General features: G+C 41.6%; 2 protein-coding genes across 2 annotated transcripts in view; one reads left to right on the top strand and one right to left on the bottom strand.

The window, feature by feature from the left end:
- The window catches only part of plch2a (phospholipase C, eta 2a), a 178,014-nt gene extending 174,968 nt beyond the window's left edge, over positions 1 to 3,046 (bottom strand). Inside the window, exons 1-2 of the mRNA XM_066644357.1 lie at positions 2,929 to 3,046; positions 2,396 to 2,575 (exon numbers count right to left, since the gene is read on the bottom strand). Of these exons, the coding sequence (XP_066500454.1) occupies positions 2,396 to 2,575; positions 2,929 to 3,046 (298 nt within the window). The remainder of the gene's footprint in view (positions 1 to 2,395; positions 2,576 to 2,928) is intronic.
- Positions 3,047 to 17,072: 14,026 nt separating this feature from the next.
- On the top strand, positions 17,073 to 21,104 carry pex10 (peroxisomal biogenesis factor 10). Its single transcript, XM_066644523.1, has 6 exons — positions 17,073 to 17,370; positions 17,461 to 17,541; positions 18,532 to 18,938; positions 19,127 to 19,299; positions 19,869 to 20,004; positions 20,961 to 21,104. The coding sequence occupies exons 1-6, from the start codon at positions 17,259 to 17,261 to the stop codon at positions 21,027 to 21,029; spliced, it is 978 nt and encodes a 325-aa protein (XP_066500620.1). The 5' UTR covers positions 17,073 to 17,258; the 3' UTR covers positions 21,030 to 21,104.
- The last annotated feature ends 2,590 nt before the right edge of the window (positions 21,105 to 23,694 follow it).

Raw genomic sequence — 23,694 nt, 5'->3', positions numbered from 1 at the left:
GCAATGCAGTGTTGAGAATGATCCACCACCCAAATAATACCTGCTCTATAGACCATTGACCATTGAAGCACAAAGTATGCAAAGCAACCACACTCTGTAACTACAGACCTACAATGCACAGATGGTCAGTAGGGCTGATAAACTGGACGAAGAGTGCGACAATGAGTTTCATTTGATAATGAAAAAGAGCTTGCCATTTGCATCTGAACAGTCCATTACAACACAGTGATAACTATCATACTACGACATTATTAGGCTGGTGAGAAAACTAATCAGAAGCTTCTGTCCAGTAAGCTCGTGTTTGCAAAAGAACATCAGCAAGTCATTAAGAATAATTGCTCTCTACTGCGCGCTGTTATCACTTGTTGGTCTAAATGTGCGCCAGCCAGCGGCTCATTAGCTCTGCGGCCATCTATGTGTCGTAATCATTATGAGGAGGACATTTTCCTATGGTTGGTTGGTATTTAGTCAGGCTTTTGGAAGTTTCAGGCGTATACAGTATACGTCCAAACACATCCAGACACTCCTTATTAGTGAATTCTGCTACTTGTCTCGTGCCTATCACACAATAGTGAAGTCGATTCCTCTAAAAGAGGCAAGTCTGCACTGTGTACCATTTCCTAGGAATGAGACTCCATATGTGTTGCAGGAAAACTACAAGGCACTGACACTCTGACAAATCATGCTGAAATGCCTTTATGAAATTTCAAACCTACAGCGAGCTGAAAGCGAATGAGGGAAAAATGCATCGCAGGACTGATTCATATTCATATTCACTTCACAACATGGCTGATAACAGCACATAGAGGCAAAGATAAAGGAGTGACTTAAAGAGAAAACAACAAACGCCACTCAAAGGCATAAACAAAAATAACAGCCAAGGAATTCAGAAGCACCAACACTGAAAGCTCTGGGAACAGTAACAGTGTCATCAGAAAAGTAGTGGTTGAGGATCATGTTGATTCTTTAGGACTTACTTCAGTAAGTTGGCACATGTACTCCGGCTATGAAAATAGATCTGCTTTCATTGACAATACTGTTATATCTTTGGAACCAAATTCATCACAAAAATAAAAGTCCTCAAGAGCCATTCATCTTTAAAGATGTCCAAGCACGATGACATGATCACTTAGATTTATTGTATCTCATTTATGTACAGCACTTTGGTCAACATGAGTGGTGTATAGAGTGCTTTATAAATACATTTGACTTACTTACTTTCTTACTTACTATGAACTTTTTTTAAGGGTCAAGTATGTGTTCATGATGTAAATGTCCTATATGGATTAACATTGTTCTTAAATCCATACAACCAACTACTTAGGAGGTTTTTTTAATGTTATATCTCATATTTTCCTCATATCCACTGTTTCCACTCATTCCATGGAGATTTTCACTCAGATCCAGTTGAAACATTTTCAGTTAAATCAGATAAGCTCAATGAATCACTCTTCTAGATGTTACCAATCATAAGTGATGAGCTGGGTCAATCTGCAGTGGGAAAAAATGTACGCAACAGCTGTTTGTCATAAAGTGGCTTCTGAAACAGGCATTAGCAAGGAAAGGAAGTTCAAGAAAGACCTACAGATTCAGAAAATGGGCTATAAGTACATTATTTATAAGTTAGCAGCTAAATATCTGCTGTACAAGGACTGTTCAGAGATTAAACCTTAGCCAGTTAGCCTGCTTTTAACCCAGTGTTTTATTAGAAGCTAAAGTTAGCATCTTAGAATTACCCATTCCACCTTAAATGCTGTGTGCAGGCTGGTGGTATTCTCTGTACTATTTTCTTCCCCGATATTAATGGATCCAAAAAGACCGAGGGGCCTTTATCTCTTTCTTCACCTCCAAAAGCAGCGACAACGCTAAAAAAATTGCTAATCTCAATGGTGTGTCCATGCTAGTTATATATGGTGTGATGTGCTACTGAAATCCTATCCCTAAACTTCTCTCTGCTCTTTCTTCTCTCACAAAAACCTCCACAGTCTGAACACAGCCTTATGAGTGTATCCCAAGTAGCAAGTTCAAAGCAAAAGTAATGACCAACTATTTAGCATCACAAATACACCATATCAAACACACAAAAACACAACTTCTAATTAGTCAGTTCAATTAAATCAGTGTTAAGAGGGAGCAAAGCCACCCCAGCAACTACATACAAGCTAAAAGTTAGTTATTTAGCTGGCTAAATGACACACTAGCTGGAGTCAATAGAACTAGCTAGCCTGCTAATTTATAAACACTTAAACAGCAACTTTTTACTGCAACAAAATGTAGCCAGCTTGAGACACAGGGATGTATCTTCCTAATAATACTCTCCTCCATCGAAAGAACAGCAGGACTGTGATCAAACAACCACTTTTTGTTACGGATCCCAAAGCCATTGTTGACTTACCAACATTAGTAAAGTTCGCAGACAGGAGGAAGTTCCAGTGTCGGCTCCTGACTGAGTCTGTGTCGTTGGCGAATCCCCAGGATTTCATGGACAGACTTGGCGAGTCCGTGCCTCTACTGTGGCCTCCAGAACGAAGGGATGGGTTTAGGGATACCGTATCCATTTGATTATTTTCCTTGTCTTTTGGAATAAAATGTTCTAGAGGATCAGTGCTAGAGTTGAAATCATTTATGAAGTGGTACCCACAACTCAGAATCTCCAATTTAGTTCCTAACCTAGTATCTCTAAGTGGATCCTTAGCTCAATATTTGTAGAAGAGCTGTATAAGGGTTCAGAGACCTTTAAGGACTGGTGTCCAGAATGGGTCCCTAACACAATCCAAATTGGTCCTTAACTCAATATCTCCACATGGGCTTAACTCAGTACTACCACAGATTGTTGCACCTCAGACGAAGGAAACCTACAACAGTAGCTTTTTTTTTTTCTTTTTTTTTCCCAGTTCCTTTCAGTCAGAATGTAGGTACAAGTCCAACAGACGTTGAGCAGACAGGTTGCCTGGAGTCGTCCTCTGTACTTAAAGTGTCTGGGGGAGGAAGGATGGGTGGAGACTGGACTGATGATGGTGATAGGATGAGGACATCTGAAGCTCATCCCCGGCTGGTCCCTCTGGTGTTCTGCCCCCAAGGCAGCTTGTCAAAGGCCGGAGCAGATGGAGCGAGACGGCAGCTGAAAGACACAGTGCAAATGAGTAGAGGTTAGAGACGTACGAGCAAAGTATAGTGTGGTCTTTCAAGAACCAATCGACTTGCACTGATAATCTGATTAAAACCTGCAACAACTTGGGCTGAATCACAAATATCTTCTATACAATGTAGTGGTATAGTAGTATTAGTTTATAAATCCATGAATTGCACTATTTAGGGAGTAGGGCGCCAATTGTAACAGAACATAATTTACATGCACTGCCTGGACAGAATGGAATACAACACCTGCACTTTTTTCCTGCATGTTCTTCCACCTTGTAGTAAGATTTATTTTTTCCCTGAAGGCATCTGAGGATCTCTCACAGTGAATTTGCTGCTGTCTGCAGTCTCTGTGGTGTTGAGAAGAGTTCATATTCTCTGTTCAAATTGATCCATATTCATCCGACTGCAGTGTGTGTCATACGTTGAGCATACATTGGCCTTAATTGCTGAACCTAGCTTTATAACCGAGGGTTAAATCCCCAAAGTTGCCTCCAGGATTGTACAATTGGCACTGCTCTCCCTTCTAAGTTCAGCCGACTAGCCATTGGGCAGTTATTGTTCTCCTGCATGTGTGTTGAGGCATGTTGTCATCGGCAGTTTGAAAAGACATACAGGTTGGCTTCACATGTTTTGGAAGATGAATATACTAATCTAGTCTCCCTCTCGGCTTGAGCAGCTGTCTTAGCAGTTAAAATTTGGGACTGAGGGACTGTGTGTGTGTGTTCAATACCAGATTAGTTAAATGTAGAACCCCAAGAAACACGTGTTTAAATTTACGCTGGGTCGTAATGGACAGTGTTTAAAAACAAATACATTTCCACAAATTTCAATAATACAGTTCTTTACAAAACTTTATCAAGGTCTGATGTTTTTGCTGACGTTGGCCTAAAAAACTAATGATCTATTTGTTCTGAACTCTAGCTCAGGCAAACTTCAAAGCCTTAAACCTATCCTCTAGAAGGACTTGTTCTAACTTTTAATTGCTTTAATATGATGTTTTATTATATCTGGACGCCATGCTGTGAGCTTATGTCCTACTTTTTTGGTCCATTCCCAAATGTTTAGTACATTGTTTGAATTCAGAGAGATGCTCATTATGTTGCACCTCGACAGCATAACATTAAAGAGCAGCTGGTCACTCCCATTTCCACAGGTGAACACTGTTCTGGGATCTTAATGTAATGTCTATGTCCAGGGTCAAACAACACCGCACTATTATATCTCAACCAGTTTCATTTAATGTTAATAATACCTTAAATGTACATATTGCATTATGTACCCAAGAACACAGCTGTGGTGTTTGATCCTTGTGGTAATTTGACCAAAACATGACACATATATTACATTAAGACCCCGTTCATTAAGGCTCCTCAGAATGGCATTTTATATCCCGCATTGTAACTTCCAGGGTGGTCTAATTTCACAGTTTGGGTGTTAGAAGGTAACCAAATGTAGATGGACCAGCACAGAACAATTGTTTCTTTTATTATGATATGCAAATGTCACCGGTTTAATCAGTGTTGTTGGTTGAGGGGGTGGGGGTTGGTGGGCGGGGGGTGAGTTTCCGTCTGGCTCATGTATATCAGCCTAAGATTGTGTCTTCCTCCAATAATACACACTCGAGACTTAGCCTTTCAGGGAATTCCTTCTTCATTCTCCAGGAAAAGATTAGAGAGCGAGGCCTAAATTTGAAAGACGAGTGAGCGCTTGACAATTTAATGAAACCCCTCTCTCTTTCTTCTTCCTCTTCCTATTTGAGGTTTTCAGTCTTCAGAGAGGGGAATAAGAGAAAAAAAAACAGTCAACCACCCATCTCCCCTCCTTCAACAGCCCCGCTCCCTCCTCGCCCAACCATCATAAACACACAGTCTTGTGTCTGTGAATTGTGGGGACATGACTTAGACTTCCATTCACATTTACATAAGTACCACCAGCGTAACTCTAACGCTATGTTTAATCCAAACTTAAAACATATCTTCACCTTAAAATGAATTACATTGTGGGGACCACCAGACTGGACAAGTCCCCAAAATGTGATAAATGTGATACACACCAAAGAGTGTGTAAAAGAGCTTTGTTCCCCACAGTGATAGATATATTCCTAGCATGCACGTACACACACACACACACACGTGTATTCCTGTCTTTATCAGGTATTTCCACTGACTTTAGCTTAATTCCACACCATATTTATCCCAAGCTCCACCTCACCCCAGACTCCAAAAGCACATCTTCTGCCTCATTTTTCACAATGAAAATATATTAAATAAATAAATATAAGGAAGCTCTACAACTTTTATAACCCTTACGCTTTTTTATCTCATGCAGGATATTCGAGATTCCTCTACTCATAAATACCATATCTATTTCTCTACACTAATAAAAGCCGTGTTCTCATAAACATGCATTTCCCCATGTGGCGTCCAGGCAAGTGCAGAGCCAACAATACAGCTTCTTTAACAATGTCCCTAGAGGAGAGTCTGTACACTTAATGGCCATCTCCTTGTTCTTCAATGGTCAGGACCCCCACAGGACCACCACAGGGCAGATATGACTTGAGTGGTGGGTCATGCTCAGCGCTGCAGTGACACTGACGTGGTGGTGGTGGTGTGTTAGTATGTTTTGCGCTGGTGCGAGTGGATCAGAAACAGCAGCGCTGCTGGAGTTGTACAGCCTTCAGTGTCACTGTGCAGCGACAGATGAGCTACTGTCTCTGACTGATGAGGTAGGAGCGTGTAACAGAGTGGACACGGAGCGGACTCCTGTTTAAAAACTCCTGTAGCACTGCTGTGTCTGATCCACTCGGACCATTGTAACACACACTAACACACCAGCACTAGTATCAGTATCAGTGCAGCACTGAGAATGATCCACCACCACCACCGCCACTCATTCTGTGGTGGTCCTAATCTTTAAAGGGCAGTGTGAACGGGGGTAAACAAAGCATGCAGAACAACAGGTGGACTACAGTCTGTATCAGTGGAACTACAAAGCGCTCCTATGGTCACTGGAGCTGAGAGAATGGAAAGGAAGTGTAGAAACATGGAGGTGGTCATAGTGTTATAGCTGATTGTGAGCGTATATAAATATTAAATATGTTACTTTCTAAAAGTTAATGACAGCTTAGTAATTAAACTCGCATGGACTGGGGTTCAGTTCCTAGCTCCGGTATCAATAAAGACTCCTAAAACTACATAGATCTCCCTTTGTTAGATCTGTATAAGAGCACCAGCCTAATCATACAATCTAAATCACATCTATAATAATTACAACATGGTATAAACACCACACTTGTTTCCATAGCGAACTCACCACAAACACACGCCACCGCGCTGCTAACCGCTTTCTGAAACCGACAACACCGTGACTGACTTACAACTCAGGGGTTGTGGCTTAGACAACCGCCTGCTCAACCCGAACAATAGGAGTGCTTTATTTTCAGAGAGGCTGCTGGGTAAAGCCGTGACATGTTTGGGCCTGAGGGCCACACGACTAGACGTGTTAGCGATCACAACACCTGGCTACAGGTAACATGTAGCAGGACAGTGTCTGGGGAAACCACCTGAAAACGCCATCCCCCTCCTTACTCACAGTGTGGGGTCTTGGCTTTAAAAGCATGACAAATATGTCTGGTGTGAAAGCCATTCATTCCCCTTTTGGCCAATAAACAGGATACGAAACTCAGCGCTAATGCTACAGCAATTAATAAAGCGAAAGTCCCATTCAGGGTTGAGAAGCTTTCTCGACAGATTCATGATCCCAGATATAGACCACATAAAGGTAGACTCTGTTCTAAGAAAAAGACTCGAGGGTCTGCAGAGGAGTCGAGCGCTTTACAAAAGAGAAACTTTGACTTATGCCCAAAGTATTAAAAGTGGAACGATGTTAAATGTTTATTATAACTGTGTAGTTACACGTTGATAAAACATGTAACAACAGTGTAATTGGTATACAGCTTGTGTGATGTCTTGTGATGGACTGGTGCTCCAACCAGGCGCTGGATCCCAATTAGACTCTGTTAACAGGTGGACATGATTACAGATGAATGAATGAATGAATGAATGAATGAATGAATGAATGAATGAATGAATTGCTATGTACCACATGACTTTGAACTGATGTACCAGTATTTTCCAGTGTGTTCAACTGAGCAGGTAAATCAGCAGAGAAACTTCACACACCATGATTTTCCAACACATTTGAACCAAAGCCAATGAAAACACAAAGCTAGTGTTTACTAAAACTGCCGTATTCCCTGCAGCAAGTGTGAAAGTGAACGTGTGGTGTGTTTAAAACCAAGCAGTCGTTTCTGAGGGAAGGTAAGTAGCCTATGTATAATGTAACACTAATATCCCTGTTTGACCCCTAACCCCCACCTGTCTCCGTTCTAAATCAACCTCCAAAAGGACACAAAAGCTTTTGTGTGCTGAGCTGAATGAGCTGCTGATGGTTACAAGAGCCAGCATGCAAATGTTTGCCTTTATTTCCGTAGCCCTCTGCAGCTACTGCAAATCACTGTAGCTAGTTGAGGACTTGTATTTTGGAAGCGTTTTGTATGCTCTGGGAGTTGACATTCCTTGTACATTCCTTGTATGCACACATTAAAGATGGTGAAAGTATACATAAACATTGTTTCAAAAGGAGCAGTTTTTAAATACTTGGATTTGTGATGTCACAAGACAAAAGACAGTTTGGCCCCCTATTCATGCTGAACTTATATGGAACGTTTCAGTCTGGATTGCTTTGCAGTACAGGACAACCAATCAGAATAGAGAAAGGCACAGGAAAGTCAAAAGCAGAGCAGAAGAGAGGTTGGGAACTGGGAGTGAAATATTAATCACTGTTGTTTTTAACAAACAAATCTGGACCAAGAAAAAAGCCAGAAATATACAGGGTATAAGAGTTTTTAAGCTTAGTTTGGAACAATAAGTCCTTTGGGGTGTGCAATATGATGATATCAAATCATATATATATATATATATATATATATATAGTCAATTAATGTTACATCTGGTCCACTCCAAGGTGTGTTCCTACCATCCAATTTCTTTCGACTGTGAAAGGGAACCCTAACCTCAACCCAGAGGAAACCCATGCAGATACAGTGAGAACACAGTAAACCCCTTATAGAGAGTGACCTGAAACCCTGAACCCCAGGATCACTGCGCTGTGTGACAGCAAAACTACTTGTAGAGCCATTGTGCCTGGCATTATTCCCAGTTGAATATAAACCATGTAGTATACATTTCCAGATATAAACAACATGATAGTGAATAATGACAGTAATTCCAGTTTCAGCAGTTCCAGGTCTTCAACATATGAGTTGCCTTAAAAGCAGCAAAATATCGGGGCTTTTTTTCAGCGCAGTGACGGTAAAGGATAAAAAATAATCACACATTCATAACTGGTTGTGTGCAGGTGCGTGGAGTGTACATATGCAAGAAGCAGGACTTGTGGGGGGGGTAAACACATTCATCTTCTATAGTCTTCATCCCATTAGTGAGAAAAATGGTCCGTGTCGGTTAAACTTCCAGCAAAATGTGGTGGAACCGTGAGTGAGGCGAGAGAAATCCGCAGTTCATGAAAAATGCACAACTGCCACTTGTTTCTCTTTTAAGACTTTTGTAAGGCCCTTTTAATGCAGTACGGCTAAAATGTTAGCACACCCTACATTATTCAGAGTCCTTATATCTGCCGCTTGTACAAACACGGAGACAATGGCGATTTCTTTTCATGCAGCGGACTGTTTTTCCTCCTGAAATCTCTTCGAGCTGAGACATGGTGCACTTATCTGCCATTTGAAGTCATTATCATTAACAGATCTGCGCTGGTAAGGTTATACGTATGGCGACTCAAGATAAGAGGTTACTTCAAATGCTGGAGGACAAAGTCACGTTTGAAGGTGCATGTTCTTTATTTTGCTAACTCTAGACATTAAGGGGCTCGACATGAAGAAAAATCAAAGAAGAGATTTCTCTGAGAAAACACTGAGATCAGATGGAAGGACGACGGAATTCCAGGAATTCTTCTTGAAATTCAGATCTCAGTAAAGTCTCACACTGTGCTCAGATTTGCTGAGAATAACACACATGATGTTCACCTCACACTGAGCACTGTAAGCACAAAGAGTTACATTTCTTAGCTTACAATGTACATAACTACTGTAAGTTGTATTATTTTATTATAAAATGTAACTATACTGTACTTAGTTGATTGCACATTTAAATGTGTTGATCATTTACATTTTTCATAGGTTCTTTTAAACGTTTATAGTCATTTTACAGAAAAAATAAATAAATAAATAAATACTATGGCAGTTTTCAAGCAGGAAAACTTTTGTCTGCCATAATTTTTCAACTGATGTTTTTACCTATTTTGCAAATGAATTTATTTTCTCGTTTCAGGGTTTTTGCAAAGAAAAGTGTAATGGTTTATTTATCACAAGCTCTGACGATTTTAACCAGGGTCTACGTTTTCAATCGTTTCAAAGTGCAGCCTTTAATTAACAAAGTCCTTTAACATTGTTCAGCTGTTTGTGCTCTTTTTGAGCTTCATTTACAACAAATAGCGATCACAATAGTTGGTTTTGAAGAAAGGACGTGATGTTCCTTTGAAATTCTGTAATTTGGGTAAATACTTCTGAAATGAAGTAAAACGTGGAAAAAATACTGTTATTTCTGTTAATTTTTGAGGTCAGTATTTAAGTTAAATTAAATCAAAAAGAAAACAAAGCAGAAACCCATATTTTATTTACTTAAGATTAGTAGAATTATTGCGTAAAGTGGTGGGAATAACAAAAAAGTCAAATCAACATACATTTCAGGGATAATATTTCAGAGTTTTACGTTACGCTAACTCAAGGTTTGATTACACATTACTAAAATTCTTTAAGGCAACTGGTTTCCTCATTTTTTAAAGTAAATTCAGCTAAACACTGAACGCTTTCTCGTACAAAACCAAAAACCCTCTGTTTTGAAGCAGTAATCTAATCTAATTTTTATTTTACGTACACATTTTTACGTATTTACATTTTTTACACTTTTAGACTTTGTCTTTACCGGAATTCTGTGAAGCTTCTTTGTGACAACATCAGTTGTAAAAAGCGTTATACAAATGAATTTGATTTGATACTTTATTTAGCTGAACCAACAATATCTGTTTTATCTGATGCTATTGTTCCGAAGGCATTTTAGAAGTCTCCTGAGCATCAACAACCAATAAACCTTGAACAATAAGATGTGCGGGGCCCTTGATAATTCACAGATAAAGATGTTTTTGCTGCCAGGCCAACAAGCCACCAGCTGGCAACCTGGTGATTCCCTGTAACTCAGAGTTGCTCACTGGCAGACAGAGCGTCTGACACAATGGACCTTTTCATTACCTTTCAACCCTCCGGTTCATGTTGCATCCCACAATGCAGCCCCAAAAACAAAAAACGTTTTTCAGTTTTCGGCTGTTTCTGAACTCAATGTTGCAGTGTGGTGCTCAATAAACGCTAAACTAGTGTCCCGAGAAAGTAGGGCATATTCAAACCAGTAAAAACCCTGCAAGAAAACAGTGAAGATTCCAAACGAACAATGAAACACACTGTAAACAGTGGAAATGACATAAATGCAGGGGTGTTCCCTGTCTAAGTACATGGGTTACTGTCTAATTTATGGGTGCCTGATTCACTGTTTAGCCCCAAGCGCAAGACAAGTTCCACTAGACACTGTTTCCAATCGGCTTAGGGCAACGACTGCCGGTTTTGGCTGAGCAAACCATGACACAATTCAGACAGTGAAACCTCCCAAACTCCATAACTTCAGCTCACCAGAAATGACTTGTTTTTCCTATTGTTCCTCGTCTCTTAGGTAAGGGGTATAGTGTTTCCCTCCAATGAAGACCCTCAGGTGAAAGTCAGACCTACAAATAAGAAACCAAGCTTTTCTATAACTACAAATCTAACCCTACCTGGCCAGTCACTTCAGCTGCAGCAACATGTCAACATCTCAGATTCTTCAGCATTCTCAAAGAAAAGTCTCACGTTACCTTCCTCAGTGAGGGGAACCAAACTTGTTCAAGCAGACGTCAGTAGATCCCAAAGATCGGCAATCGTGATCGACCCAAACACTTCCAACCCTTCAGACTACTCTCAGATCTGTTTCATTCACTCTGCTTCCGTCCCTGTTTTGCACACAGCTGTGAAACACTACTCCACGTTCCAGGTAAAGGAAGCTGATGTCATCTGTAATCTCTTTGTCCACAGTGGGTGTTCCCGTATGGGGCAACAGCTCTCCCTACGTCAACACCGGACAAGTAAGGGCAAAGGAGTCTTCACTGGGATGGGTGGGCAGTGGGGTGGGGTGTAGGTGTCGGGAGGAAAATGGTGAATTGCCCGTGTTGTGCACATGATTGTTGGGGGTGGCTGATTTAGAGCTAAACTGATTTACAGTCAGTTGAAAGCAGCCGAATGGCAGTTTTAGGGGTTTTGCCCAGGTGTAGTTTAAACCTGTCAGGTCTTCTACAGTTGTTTTCACGGCATGTACAGGAATCTCCTTATTCCTTTCCCTCAGGTTATTTAGAGAACAGAGTGACTTAGAATACACTGAAATCCAGTAATGATTCTGTGATAGACCGTGTTCAGACTGATTCAGCTACTTTACTCACAGAGGTTTCACCACACATTAATGATTTTGTTTAATTTTATTTATTTATATAAAATCATCACCCCTTATCCAATACAGCCCCGGAATCACATGCTGGAGGCGGAGCCAGTCCTTCACAGGGCGACACACACTCACACCTATGAACACTTTTGAGTGGGAAGAAACACTTTTGGACCGTGGGAGGAAACCCACTCAGACACTGAGAGAACACACCAAACTCCTCACAGACAGTCACCCGGAGCGGGACTCGAACCCACAACCTCCTGGACCCTGGAGCTGTGTGACTGTTACACTATCTTCCCCCCATATTTTCCTTATTCTACAGTGACGTAAAGCTACCGTTGAGCTCAGAATGTAGATTAAATTTTTATTTCTGCTGAAATATATATTAAAAGCTTCCTTCTGTCTTCTCAGCTGCACTGTAGTGTTAAAGCTTCTGTGTCTGCTGCTACATTTCAAAATTAACCTTTTACACAGCAAAGATTCAGAGAGATTCTAAAGCAAATATCATCAAAACTACACTGAGTTCTTAAAATAAATGTAAAAAAATCAAATCCTCCCACCAGTTTGTCTTGCACATCACATTCCACATTTATCTCTCTCCCAAAAATACAAAGAGGTGCTAGCATTTTAACGTTATAGTCGTGATTACATTTTTTTACATCGATAGAAGCTATAAATATAAACATAAATATCACTGTGTTGATCTCACATTGATTCTTTAGTTTACATTTAAATATCCATTAGTGAAAGCTTCTGTCTTAAGCAGGGAGAGTGTGATTAATCACAGCTTATTATGGGATTAGCCGGTTCATATTTTGTAACCCATGTGTTTGAATCAGTCAACAGCCATTATTAATATTTTCATCGAAATACTTCATTCATTCATTCATTCATTCATTCATTCATTCATTCATTATCTGTAACCCTTATCCAGATCAGGGTCGCGGTGGGTCCAGAGCCTACCTGGAATCATTGGGCATAAGGCGGGAATACACCCTGGAGGGGGCGCCAGTCCTTCACAGGGCAACACACACACTCACACATTCACTCACACACTCACACCTACGGACACTTTTGAGTCGCCAATCCACCTACCAACGTGTGTTTTTGGACTGTGGGAGGAAACCGGAGCACCCGGAGGAAACCCACGCAGACACAGGGAGAACACACCAACTCCTCACAGACAGTCACCTGGAGGAAACCCACGCAGACACAGGGAGAACACACCACACTCCTCACAGACAGTCACCTGGAGGAAACCCACGCAGAAACAGCGAGAACACACCACACTCCTCACAGACAGTCACCTGGAGGAAACCCACGCAGACACAGGGAGAACACACCACACTCCTCACAGACAGTCACCTGGAGGAAACCCATGCTGACACATGGAGAACAGGCCGATGGAGCTGTGTGACTGCGACACTACCTGCTGCGCCACTGTGCCGCCCATCTATATACTTATATATACATATTCATTAGCATTGAGCATTGAAATACTGAATAAACCCTCCTGAAGGACAGGTGTCTACGGTATGGTATTAGTTACACTCCTACAACACCAGCAGATATTGTGACAAGTGATTCCAAACTTTTGCCCCAAGCTTTTGACACTCCTCTCTCATCAGGCCACGCACAAAAATCTCCAAAGAGCAAAGTCCTGCCTTTACTGCCGCACAAGGTTTTATGGCACTGTCACTCAAAACAAATAACCTGGAGAGAAAGCATACCATCTCCCCTCCACTTTGACGAAAAGCAGCTCTGACTGTCAGTAATGTAGGAAAACGATTTCATATTGGGACAGATTGAACAACACGAGATGCTTACCCCATGTTTAATTTTAGACGTTCATCTTTAGAATGGCACTATGAATGTCTTTAAGAATCATTGAAGGGGTAGAGGAGGTCATATCTGTCTGGGAGAGACTTACTGCAGAATGAGTTTTCCCTGATTTTCAGAGTTAATAATCACATAAGTCATGAGTGGAACTGATGTCTGAAACGTAATGAATGGAGCTGTAAAAGTTGAGTTTTGTAAACACTTTACTGGAGTTCCCCATTCACAAGGCTACACTATACATACACAGGCCTCTCATAATAAAAGATATAACCTCCTATAATGCCTGCTCCAACAAGCATCCGCTGTCATAGCACCTCACTATATTCTTTCAAAATCGAGGTTTGTGTTATAAAGTTAAGTTGTCATAAAGGCCTTATATAGGTGTTATATAAATGTATGATTAATGACTTACAGCAAAGTCATACCAGAGTTTTCTTGGGCTGCTGAGCTTCGTGTCTCATCCCTCAACCCTTCGAACAACAACAACAACAACAACAAATAAAACAAAACCCTACCTTGTGGTGAGAATGAAGTTTCCAACTGCAGTGTCTCTTATTTCCTGTCCAGTGGCCCTCTAACACAATCTAACTCTGCAAAACCCTGCAAGAAGTCATATGTATCTGTGAATGGGAATAAAAGAGCTGCCCCTCCTCGAGTGTAAACAGTGTCCACACTTCCTTCACTGCTGTAAGTAGTAAATAGGCTCCTGCAAGTCTTTAATCAAACAAGGCCTGCCCCATGAAGGTGGTCCTGTGACCAGCCTAAAGTGTGGATTTCTCACAGAGGGAAGGCTGAAATGGGGCATGTTTGCTTCTACTTTGTACTTTAATAGCTCTGCCTACTGGGGGGTGAACAAAGAAACAGGTTCTACAGCCTGGGATATATACAGACTCGGGGGGGAAAGTGATGTAATCTATTGTGAACCAAGGGAAAGAAATATGTCAAAAAGACAGGTATATTACAGAATAAAGTGGGAAACATAACAAAAACAAAACTTTAAAATGGCCTCCTTGTTTCTACACTCATCGTCTATTTTATCAGCTCCACTGTCCATATAAATGCACTTTGTAGATCTACAATTACAAACTGTAGTCATCTGTTGGTCCCTTTTCACACTGTTCTTCATTGGTTAGGAACCCCCACATCGTCAGTATTGTGGTGATTGTGGTGTGATAGTGTGTGTGGTGCTAGTGGATCAGACACAGCAGTGATGCTGGAGTTTTTAAACACATTGTCAGATGCAAAGAGCAGTGCTGTGTCTGATCCACTCCACACAAACCAGCACAACACACAAACCCACCACCAGCACTACATCAGTGTCTGCTCCTCTCTGCTACTTATGTGGCTCCTCCGAATTGAAGAAATGGATGCAGAGCAACACATGGACTACAGTGTGTAATTGTAGAAGTACAATGTGCTCCTGTACACAGGTCTCCTGAAGGGAATGGAAGCTGTAATCAAGGCATGTGCCCACAAAATAAAACACTGTTGAGGCTTCTGTGTGTTTTTTGGAACTGCCTTTTTTCCTGAGGTTGAATAATGAATAATTAGTTCGTCACGGCCATATCGACTGGAGATATTTTTCTGAGGAGATTAGATATAAGATAATCCACTTGCATAAGGATGAGGAAAATCAAAGGAAAGTGGGGAAAAAAACAGGAGTCTATGCAACTAGAGTTCAAAAAAGGATCAAAGGATACAAGGATACAGGGACTCTATGATGGCTCATCTCTACAATATCTGGAAACCGTGGTCCAAGAAAACCTCGCCACTGGCCGTGCACTGCCTCCCACTGTGAGCTAAAGAGGCAAGGAGGAGGCCACCACTTTGAAGTTGGAGGAAGAGTTCTGTGTCATGCCCTGAGCCTCATGGGCTGAAGCTGGGCTGAGGCCACATGACTCTCAGGAGGTATAAAGGGCTGGTACGAGTTGAGGAGAGTGGAAGAGGCACACATAAAGCTGTTTACAATGTTGTTACGTGAGAATAAATGGCCAGAAGGCCAACCTGCTCCTGCCTCCAGCGTCCTCCTTTTGTCGATGGTTAACAGCTTGTCGCAGAAAAACTCTTGAATGTTATTGACTGTGAAATACATCACTTTAGCCCAGATTTGATTATTTTATTCATATTTACAGTACAAAAAAATAAATAGCAAATATGTCACATAATACGTTTGTAGGTATTTGCCCATGTCAAGCCACGCAATTAAAAAAAACGAAAAACGAGAGAGAGATAAACCTGATAAACCTGAGTCAGACAGAGGAAGGTTCAAGGAAGTCTTTGCAGGAAACGCTCATTAACCCTTAGGAGGTTAATCTGTGAATTAAGCAGTGGAGTGTAAACATTAGCTTGTTTGGTGGGTTTCCATACTCACATTCACACACAAAAACACAGACACATCGTCCTCGTCCAGTCCACCACAATGTTCGGAGCTGGAGCTGTTAAGAGCCAGAATATCAATGAAATACCTGTTTATTTTAAGGTCAGAAGAGTAAGAGTTAAAGAATAAAGAGAGGTAAAAAATGAGCATGAGTCACTTTCTACATGTTGTAACGAGAGGGAGAGAAATGAGAGGGAGGAGGAGGAGGAGGGGTAGGAGACAGACGAGATTACAGGTACCATATCAGTACTCCTAAACCACTACAGTTCCCACAACACCATGCAAACTGAAAGGCCTCCAGGTGGCTTTTGCGCCTGCAAAATAACTGTATTTACCCTAATAGCCTTAAAGTCCACACATGTGACTGGATGCACCGAATGTGACACCTGTGCTGTGATGTTTGGTATGAATATGCACAGTGTTACACCCCTAATATTAATGATACAACAGGTTATTAACACACAGACATGGGGAGGACTATTTTTATATTGGTTTTAGGACAGCACTACTCATTAGTGTGTGTTTGTGTGTTTGTGACTGTGTTTTATTTAATGATTGATGATTAGTTAATCAACAAATGTCTCCATTCAAATTTATTATATCCAGCTGGAGTCATTTCACCTCAGTTTCCTGTCAGATTGATCTAGATCTACATTCTTTTATAGTCCTATAAAACTGGCCTGTTTTCAGTCGCATAAACCCAATATTTCACAGTCATTTAATCTGCCTGTTTTCAGTTTTATAACCTACATTTTCAGTCTTATTAAACACATATTATCAGTTTTAAATATCTCATGTTTTAGGTCTCATAGCCCACCTCTTTTCAGTCCAAAATAACCCGCATTTTCAGTTTTATATAACATATAAGTCAGTAAACCCACTTCTTTTTAGTCTTATAACCCACCTAATTTAGTCTTAAAATCCTGTCTGTTTTTTTAGTCTTATAACAGGCCTGGTTTTGTCCTAAAAGCCTGACTGTTTTGAGTTTTATAACCCACTTGTTTTCAGTTCCGTTAAACCTGTATTCGGGCAGCGGGCCAATGAGGAGCTCCGCTGAACCCACGTGACTGAGGCGGAAGCGTGCTGAGGAGAACTGGGGACTAATGTCCACAGTTACAGACACGAACTCTCCGCTGTATTCGTTCAGCGGTGAATAACTGAGTTACAACAAAGTACCCACCACTTCTGGCCGAGTAAATGAGCAATGGCGAAAAGAAAGTAACATTTCTGAGGACTTAATAAGACCCAGAATGCCTCTGGTACCAGCCAACCAGCCGCAGCTGATTCGGTCCTCTCAAAAAGACGAGTACTATCAAAGCAGTATCAGAAATAACACGAACGACGCCTTTCAAACTGTTGCAGGTAAGTGCCATAGTTCCGAATGAGCACAACACGGCGGACCTGATTTGTAGTTTTTGTTTTAGTTAAACATCCATTCATGTGTTCATTTAGGCTCCAAAAGATGGCTGCAGTGGAGAAAAGAACTGGAACTGCTCTCAGACCTAACATACTATACACTAACAACTCTCTCAGGTGAGACCAGGGTAAGGACAGGTACCCTAAGATGGTAGATATTAGACACAGCTACCCGTGTGATAAGAATACACCTTTCAAATGTTCTTACACAGTACAGAGGTGTTGTGTGTTGCCCTCTAAAAGTGCCACTGCTGGGTCAAAATCTAAAGTACCTGCAGTCAGAAACTGACCCCTGATAAAAATATAAACACGCTCGAGATGAGGCCCACAGGCCAAACAAGGCTTAAAGGAATTCTAGTTAAAATCATAGTGATATTTCCTGGACCTGTAATAAGTACAGAGCTTCTGTCATTGCCACTCCAGGCTCAGCACTGCAGAAACAGCACAGTGTAACTTTGAAGGAGCTAATTTTAGGACTGTGCAGTAAAAGTGAACTACTCTGTGCAGCGTTCCTTTAAAGTCCCCCTCCAGTCATTGATTAAACCCCTAAACTCATCCCTGGCTTATATATAACATATAATATATGCGCAGCAGGTAGTGTCGCAGTCACGATTCCTGCTCCGGGTCACTGTCTGTGAGGAGTCGGTGTGTTCTCCCTGTGTCTGCGTGGGTTTCCTCCGGGTGCTCCGGTTTCCTCCCACAGTCCAAAAACACATGTTGGTAGGTGGATTGGCGACTGTGTGTGTGTTGCCCTGTGAAGGACTGGCGCCCCCTCCAGGGTGTATTCCTGCCTTGCGCCCAATGATTCCAGGTAGGCTCTGGACCCACCGCGACCCTGAACTGGATAAGCGCTTTCAGATAATGGATGGATGGATGGAATCCTAGGTAGTATTTTTACATTAAAATTATAGCTATAAAGTCATTGTCATACCTCACTGACCTGTAATAGAGAGAATAGGCTCTCTGTTTTTGCTCGGCTGGGCCCAGCACTGCAGAAATTGGACTATGTAACTTTGGGAGAAGGGTTGGAAACCAGAAGTAATAATCCTTTAATACATTTAAAGTAAATCCCTGATTTAATGCCAAATTATGGTCATTTCTCCTCAGGATATCAGACCTTAGGTGAGGAGTATGTCAGCATTGTGCAAGTGGACCCCACCGAATGCAGGATCCCTTCCCGTACGCGCAGATGGGCCCTCATTCTTCTTCACACCTTCATACCATATCTCCTGGACAAGCTCCTAGTCTGTGTAGAGCACGAGCTGGAGTTGGAGGAGCAGGACTTTCAGAATGCCCAGCGAGAAGTCGCACTAACCTGGAACCCCATGTCCTACGTAAAGGCGTGGATACACCGGGCTGTAATGAGGCTGAACAGTGACCAGAGGAAATCTTTTAAACCTGTGGTCTTCGCAGTGCAGCAGGGAGTCACTCTCTTGCACAGGCTTCACGTGGCACTGTTCTATATTAGTGGTGCTTTTTATCATCTGGCCAAAAGGACTACAGGCATCCGCTATGTAAGTAACTATTACTATTCACGGGGTGTCCTGTTGATGGCAGATCGTAATTATAACGGCTGTTATTACATTATATTTTAGAATGCGAGTTATTAACGTTTTCTAAACAGCACCATTTTTAAGCTGGAGCTGTGTTATTTTTCTCATAATTCTGATACATAATGATATATCCGGCCTCTCTTTTTCAGCTCCGAGTGCAGGGTATAGCAGGGGATGACAGAGTAATCCGTAACAGCTACCGGTTTTTAGGAGTTGTGTCCCTGATGCAGTTGGCCATCACACTGACACTGCAATTTAACAACCTGCGGCAGAGGCAGCGCGCCAGGCAGGAGTGGAAACAACACAGGAACCTTCCCTCAAGGTGAGGACCTGCCAGGATGGGATCGTTAGGTGGACAATCGTAATTAAAGTGTTACTCTTACAAAAAAATACTCTTAAAGTGGTGAGAGGCCAAAGGTTGGTGGAGACCAGCTCATCCAACAGTTTTTCTAACATTGCTGCAGTAACAGCTTCTGTTCTACAGGGTAGACTTTATTTAAGGACATTTCTCTGAGGATTTGATGAGACTCAATGGGCATTAATAATAACTGGTCATGTGGTTTGGTGATTGCTGATTTACTTATGGCCGTTTGCTGGTCATTAACATCATTTTCTTAGTAACTACTGTCTCGTTTCTGCAGTGTAAACAAACAACAAACCTTTTTTACGCATCTATTACATTTGGAGCAAATAACAATTGATTAGGGCTTAAAACGTTAATCTTAAGTCATGTTTATAATATTTAATGGTTTTTACATTAAAATAACCCTCTCCAACCAACATCAGCCCATCTTCGTTTCCTCAAATCCCCAAATTGCCAACTGTGTAAAGACACACAGATCCGAGCCGCTTTAGCTGTGTTACGCATGGCATTTGTCTCTCTATGCTCAGTCCACAGGTGGCCCGGTCTCAAACCTCTCGAGCTTCCCGCTGTATCTTGTGCTTAGAGGAGAGGAGACACCCCACCACAACCCCCTGCGGACACCTGTTCTGCTGGGAGTGTATTACAGAGTGGTGTAACACTAAGGTAATATAAATGACCTGCTTTTACCTCGGAGGTGAATTGTCTCTTTTCTAATAATGCACAGTCATGTGCAGACGTTTGGGTGTCTGTTTTTTGTGTAAGACTTCCTGAAACTGCATTATACTACCTCTCTGATATGAATAAGTAATAAATCACTCTGGATAAAAGCATCTACCAAATGTCTTGGATGTGGATGTAAATGAATAATGGTACACAGTGTCTGCAGAATACACATCTATGTAGGGCTGGACGATATGGTCGAAATTTATATCACGATATATTTCTTAATTTTGGTCGATTAAATATAATTCCGCTGATATAAATCCACTGAACGTTTTTACAGGACAAACAAGAATCATAACATCACCATCAAACATAAACCACTGTAGCTTTGTCAATGTTAATATTTTTAAAATATCTTTAAAATTGAGGGCAGTGAACTGGGCTGTGCCCTGTAATGACCGTCAGATGCTGTGTGTATATATGTATATATCCAGTTCAGGGTCGCAGTGGGTCCAGAGCCTACCTGGAATCATTGGGCACAAGGCAGGAATACACCCTGGAGGGGGCGCCAGTCCTTCACAGGGCAACACACACACTGTTTTTGGACCATGGGAGGAAAACAACTGCCTAAACCATGCAAAACATTTCCCGTAGTGAAAGAGCACAGGAGGAAACCCATGCAGACACAGGGAGAACACACCACACTCCTCACAGACAGTCTCCCGGAGCGGGACTTGAACCCACAACCTCCAGGTCCCTGGAGCTGTGTGACTGTGCTGCCCTTCTAGTAACTTATGTCCACTTAAAATAAAATAAAAAATTAGCAAACTGTCATTTAACCAGGATTACTCATAATTTTGCGTATGACTGTGTCCTACATGTTTGTAGGATCTTAAGGATTAACAGAGCATGAAAAAAAGAGATAATTCATGGTGTGTTTTTTTGTTTCCCCCCAGACTGAATGCCCACTTTGTCGAGAGAAATTCCAGCCTCATCGGCTGGTTTATCTGAGAAGCTACAACTAGCCGAAGATTGAGTTCATCACCGATACTGGACAGTATTAATTCGCTCCTGTCTTACAGAAGCTGAATAAATAAAATGTGTATATTCTTTAAAATAAATTGTATTTCAGTACATGGTGTAATATCTGTTTATTTTTTTTAAATAATTCAGTCACTATAGCCCCTTTTCAGATTTTTTTTCCCCAGACATTACCTGGAGGAGTGGTATTTGAAGGAGCAGGGAATTGTCCAGGGTCTTCTCGGTGAATTCATGCTGTCCCTACTGTGCTAATGTGCTACACAAGCGCAGCCCTCTGCCTCAACCATGCAGAACATTTCCCTTAGTGACGTTATCCAGAGTTCATATGTGAGAACACCACAAGGATCAAATAACACAGCACAACACGGGTCTCTCACAGAGATAGAAGATATAGGTGGCCTTGTTTCACAGTCTGTGGGTTGGTTGGCAATCCCGATACCCGAATTAATGTGATAATGCACTGAAAAGTGATGTCCCCTTTAATGACATTGATATTAAATCAAACACTTATCTGAAGACTATTGTAAAACAAAGTCTCGCACAGCTTCTTGTGAGGATTTTCAGGAATCTGGTTCCTATCACCATCACTGTGAACAATTCCGACCTCACACCTAAGAACACTTGACTTTCTTAACATCGAAATACTGTAATTATGCAGACATTTTATGCTCAGCTTTAAGACCCATTGTGTGTCCAAGAAGAGGCGCAGTAGTCCAGTAATCTGGGTAAGCTTCTTAACTTGCACCGTGTGTGTCTCAGTGTGCTTTGGTCTGTCACCAGTGACCCACTGATCTAGTCTGTTACGGAAAAGCCACATTTTCAGCTGATGGACTTTGCTTTTTCTGAAAGGTAAGGGCTTTCAAATATTTCAGGTTCAAAAGCCATCACATTTAAGCGTATGACAGATATCGGTTGACTTTGTCAGTCTCATCTGTAAATGATCTTCCAATGTGATCATCTCTTGTAGGTTACGGATGTTTACAAATCCTATTTATGGCCACATTTCTGAGGCCCTTTTGGATGGAACAAGAAAATAATCGATTAAAAAAAAATTTACCAACAAGATCAAAATATATGGACATTTCAATTCTTATAATTAACATTATAATTAATTATTTGTTCTAGAAAGAACCAGTTTATGCTCCATAATGTGGGCCTTCCCTACTGGTGCATAGCCACATCCAGGCCACTAGGAGTCAGTATAATGTATGTTTCATAACGTGAAGAAGAATCGTGACTGATAGCTCCTTGAAATGACTGTTTTCCAGCTGCCAGAACTGACCTGATATGGAATAGTTTTCACAACATTTAACAGGAAAAGTATTTTCATTCCGTTCCAAGAGATATCTGATGTCATAATGGTCCATGGATAGATGAAGACTCTGGTTCTTCTAATCATATGTCCTGCAACGCAAATAAGCCCAGTCAATGTAAAGAGCCTGGGATTAGTTACACGTTATCGTCCATACTCTCCCTGACCATGATGGACAGTCAAACCTACACAGATTTATACAATATTGACATTGAAAAAACAGCAGAAAAACAACCGTTTGCATTTCAAAAGCAGTACAGACGTCTTTCCACGTTCCAGAATCTCATTGAGTCCTCATGGCTGTCCGCCAGCTTGCACCGCTCCATTTTAGCCTGCAGCGTTGGAGAGGCAGCCACTTTTGCAAAACCTCAAGCTCCTGATTTTTCCATGTCTGCCTTATTACTCTACTCTCCCAGAATATCTCTTACCACCGGAAGGTCACAGCATAATGCTCATCCCCTGGGCGGCCTCATGCATGCACAACACGGACGTGAGCTGCAACTTGCTAACTCCAATAAAGTGTTCCAGTCTGGCAACATCCCTGGTGTACCGCCAGTAGAAAACAATATGGGTCACGCAAAGCCTTTCTCAGGTGGGCTTCAGCCTGAGCCAAGTTCAGACAAGGAGGCACATGCTGGAAGGCTTGTAGGAGCCCACAAATTGGCCTCAGACAGACAAGGTAGAAAAACTAGCATAGCGCAAGGGGCATCTCATCTTGAAAGGCTTCGGATGAAAGAGAATTTGAGTCAGATGGACCCCGGGGGTAGTCAAACTTTTGGAAAGAAGAACCACTATCTGAAAGAGCCATGTAATATGCGTATTCCCGGAAGATTAAATGAAAATCAAGCAGGCAGTGGTGGTAGAATGGCAGATCATGTGCATCTGGACTGGCATAGACCTCTGTTTGATCAAGGACATTGTCCAATTGTTAAAAGGAAGGACACATCCCCAGCACGTAGCAGGAATGGTGGAAATAACAGGAAACCTCGCCCCAAAGATGCACCAGCAAAACAAGATCCACTGTCCATGGCAAATCAGGTCAGTTGAGGTGTTTGTCTTTTGTTGGTTATGGGTTCAGTTCCCTGAGGACGAGTCTGAGGTGTAATCGGAGAAGGCCCCATTCAACAGTTTTACCAGATCTTTACCTTGTTTGAGCAGCTTCTTGAAGCCCCTCAGATCTACCTTTCCACTGCTGAGGAGGAGATAGCAGAAAGGTAAAGACAAACTCCATTAGTACCTGTGCTATATTAGCCTTTAGCATGGTTAGCAAACAATGTCTGTTGATCTCTAAAGTTGGTATCAACCATTGGGCTTTTCCTTGATACAAAGACCTTTTT

Source organism: Hoplias malabaricus, chromosome 14 (genome assembly GCF_029633855.1).
Source record: "Hoplias malabaricus isolate fHopMal1 chromosome 14, fHopMal1.hap1, whole genome shotgun sequence".
NCBI classification, from domain to species: Eukaryota; Metazoa; Chordata; class Actinopteri; order Characiformes; family Erythrinidae; genus Hoplias; species Hoplias malabaricus.
The sequence above is the reverse complement of the archived record's forward strand: the minus strand, read 5'-3'. Positions and strand labels throughout refer to the sequence as shown.